The sequence below is a fragment of the Otolemur garnettii genome, unplaced genomic scaffold (assembly GCF_000181295.1).
Source record: "Otolemur garnettii isolate 467f Iridium unplaced genomic scaffold, OtoGar3 scaffold00168, whole genome shotgun sequence".
Classification (NCBI taxonomy): domain Eukaryota; kingdom Metazoa; phylum Chordata; class Mammalia; order Primates; family Galagidae; genus Otolemur; species Otolemur garnettii.
Genome location: NW_003852563.1, coordinates 735941 through 739896, shown reverse-complemented (window position 1 = coordinate 739896; position 3956 = coordinate 735941). Strand labels below are relative to the sequence as shown.

The 3956-nt window shown below is 43.2% G+C and overlaps 1 protein-coding gene across 2 annotated transcripts in view; it reads left to right on the top strand.

The window, feature by feature from the left end:
- TGFB2 (transforming growth factor beta 2) overlaps nucleotides 1-3956 on the top strand; it is an 85132-nt gene that overhangs the window by 50552 nt on the left and 30624 nt on the right. For both annotated transcript variants that reach the window (XM_003800136.2, XM_003800137.2), the window contains one exon: nucleotides 1908-2071. In XM_003800136.2, the coding sequence (XP_003800184.1) occupies nucleotides 1908-2071 (164 nt within the window). The remainder of the gene's footprint in view (nucleotides 1-1907; nucleotides 2072-3956) is intronic.

Sequence of the window (3956 nt, the reverse complement as noted above, 5' to 3'; positions counted from 1 at the left end):
TCAGCTTGTAGAAGGTTCTGGCCAAATGGTTGTGCAAGGCTGGAGTGCCTGGCCCCAGCCCTGCTCAGGCTTCTCTGCCTGGGCATCTAACTTGTTTTAAGCTGAGCTGCTCAGGATTGTACCAGCCTTTCCAATCCCTGGGGTGGACATAGATTCCAGAAGAGAAATCTATTTCTGCTCAGTACTACCTTTTGTAATTGCCATGGTAGGGGGCTCCAGACACCTTTCTGTGTGGTCCAGTGCTTGTTGGCCTGAGAACTCCAGCCATTTGGCAGTGGGGGTGCAGAAGGACATTGCCACATCTGCATAAATACTTTCCTTTTCTCTGAAACCTGGATGCTTTGGATTTGGGTTTTCTGTTTGTTAGTTAGTTTGTTTGTTTCTGAGACTTCGTTCCTGGGCTACAAAGCCTCAATTCACACAGTTGCTTTGTGAACCTCCATGGAGCAGAGACGGCTCAGAATTCGCTGCTTCTCTCTAAGCCTTCTTTTGGAGGGTCACAGTATACAGGGGAGGAGAAAGGAATGGGAGGCATTCAGGGCACTTAAGATGAGAAAACACTAGTGTGTTCCTAGGATATTTTTTTTCAGTGTAATCATCAGGGCATGGGTTTCCCAAGCAATCATGAAAGGTATTCATTTCTATTTTAAGAGCAGCAAGATGGCTCATTTAATAAGAAGTTAGTATCGTTGAGGACCAACTATGCAGCAGAGGGTGGTTGGTGAACTCTGTGTATGCAGGGCCTCGTACTAGAGATGTGGGGAAAAGGGAAAAGACCTGGCAGATTCAGTCTCTGCCCTCAAGATTCTTAAGATTTCATGGGGGTGGGGTGGGGGGGACAAAATAAACAAACATAATGCACAAGTAATGAAAACATTTGCAAGGAAACACAAACAACTGTGAAGGGTTATGTTGTAATAAAGTTGGACAATTGAAGAGACAGTAGTAAAGCAAGCAGCCCCAAGAGTTGGTGGAGCACTCTGGCATAGGGGCAGAACGTTTGCAGGAGGTTTGGGGAGAAGGTTGTAGAAACATCACCTGTAACAGGGGGTGTGACCAGTAAGTGAATGTTGTATTTGAAAGCATGTGGGCTAGAGTAGGACCTGCTATGATGCTGCCTCAGGTCCATAGTCAAGGCAACAGAAGATTAGTAAAGTGTAACAGCAAAACCCTAACCAACCCATAAGCTTTAAATTATTGTTTACAACCAGCAACACTGTATTTTACATGGCGGTGATTCTTTCTCTCCATTAGCTAGGATAACCTGCCACCAACAGATCTTATCCTGAATAAAGAATTTTAAGCCTAACCTGGTATAGCCAGTGTGTACATACAGTTTTGTTTATTCACATTTCCTAGCCATAACTTGCCTAGGGAATGTATTCGGTCATATGTGTGTGACAAAACAAAATATTGAAGCCCAAAAAGATGCAATAGACGAGTCTGGATAAAAGAAGATTATTCAGATGCCAAACTTTCAAGAAAAAAAAAAATACGTGGGCAAACCGCTTGCCATTAGGAACTATTTTCTTGGCACGTCTGATTAAAGTGTATGTAAGCTTGACATCTTTCCCCAGGCATCAGCTGTCATAAACCTGTTCCAATTCATAATCATCTAGAATTTTCCACCACTCTGTCAACCTTCAAAGGACAGGGTTAACTGTGTGTCCTCAAATGGAGTTGAAAGTGGTTTGTTAATCTCTATTATCTGCTAGTCCTTTAACCAAATGCACATGGTTATTTTATTTTGTTTTTTTCTAGTTAAATTGTTAATGGTATTAAATTGGCCATTGGAAATTAAATCATTCTGTAGATATTTCCCTTATGGTTTCTTGGGATTATCTCAGTCTTTTCTGCGAGCACAATGGATTTTTATCATTGTCAATGATTGCCTTAACTTTTTACAGATGCCATCCCGCCCACTTTCTACAGACCCTACTTCAGAATTGTTCGATTTGACGTCTCAGCCTTGGAGAAGAATGCTTCCAATTTGGTGAAAGCAGAGTTCAGAGTCTTTCGTATGCAGAACCCAAAAGCCAGAGTGCCTGAACAACGGATTGAGCTGTATCAGGTAACCATCTGGATTGTTTTAGTGGCAGTTGAGGTGACGGGGTAAGAGAGTTCTACTGTCTCCAGTTTTCTTGGTTGATGCAGCTGTCTGTACTGTACCTTCACGATCGTGATACAGACCCTCGTTTGTGGCTACTGTTAGGATAATAGCTCCTTCCTAATCACTGAGGAAGGAAGAAGCCTTTTGAACAAAGTGTTGAAGTTTTGAGCAAACTTCTCCAATGGCATGAATGGCTGGCGCATCCAACCTTGGGAGGGTTTAGCCCAGAAGTCAAGCCCCTACTCTGGAAAGTCAGATAAGGTAGGCCAGATTCATCCTGAGCTAATCTTCCTGTTTTCCTGTTGCCCGATGGCTGTCATTTTCTTTTTTTTTGTCCTCTTCACTTCTTTCCTATTGTGTTCTCTCTCCCTGTCTTTCTCAGTTTTTATTACCTCTCTCTCTTCATTAACCTTGTCCGATTTCCTTTTCCTTTTTAATTCCACCCAGTCTCTCCAATCCAATCCCTCAAACACACGCGCGCACACACACACACACACACCCCTGTCCATCTCCTTCTGCCATTACTTAATTGTCCTTGACATTTCCTCTTGCTCATTTCTTAGTCAAGCTGGTGGACAGTTGTGTCAGAAGATGATGACAATAATGAAATACCAACTAACTGAGATTTCAGAGATGTTCTTAAAGGCAGGGCAGCAGCACCTGTATCAGCTAGGAACTGTGAGAAATCTTAGGCCCCATTCCCAATTTACTGGGTCAGAATCTGCATTGAACAAGATCCCCATGTCATTCTCATCTTCGTGAAAGCCACTGCTCAAAAAGCCTCTAGGCAGGGGCAAAGGGCAGCCAGGGAAACAGACAACTTAGATACCTCATTGTGCCACAGGAACTGTGTGTGCTGGCATAGTGGGTTTAGTTGGGAAGACATCACCAGAGACCTCACGTTGGAGCGGGGCCTCAAGAAGTTAAAACAGGATGAGGGGTGGTCATTCTTGGCAGAAAGAACAAACCGTTCAAAGGAAAAAGTCTTGAACCTGCTTGTGGAGGCCACCTAGAGGTGGTGCTCAATGCCTGCAGGTAAGGAGAGAGTTGGGAGCAGGTGCCTCCCCAGGGAGAGAGTCGGGGGGGGACTAAAAATGATGAACAACAGACCCCTTGGGACCAGAGTTAAGGCGCAGGTATGTGTGACAATGTGATTAATTAAGCGGGTTACGTGAGAAAAAAATATAACAGAAATTGGCATAGGCATGCAATGACCTCTAGTTGTTTGAGATTCTAAATATGTGGAAATTTTGATAATTGGGATAAGAATTTTCCTAGTATTCATTATGAAAATGGAGAATTACCAAATAACTAAATGTTGTATATGAGATCTCAAGAAAAAGTTCAACATTTTAAAAGTCATTTTAATGTACTGGTTTATGCATGTTCATGCAAAATAGTTCTTATTAAAATGAGTCCTTAAGAACCACTGCTTAGAAGCCTTTAAATCTTAACTTATGTTCTGAGAGCACCCTTAGGATGGCCCTGACAGGGCCTGCTGTGGCTTGTCACCTGTAGTGTCAGAGGCTGAACTCATGCATGTGTACCATGTGATGGACATATGCCATGAGATGGACCTGTACCATGTGATGGACGTGTACCACATGATGGACCCATACAATGTGCCATGTGATGGACATGTACCATGTGACGGATGTGTACCATGTAATGGATGTGTACCATATGATGGACATGTACCATGTGATGGATGTGTACCACATGATGGACCCATACCATGTGATGGACATGTGCCATGTGATGGATGTGTACCACATGATGGATGTGTACCACGTAATGGATGTGTACCACATGATGGATGTGTACCATGTGATGGATGTGTACCACA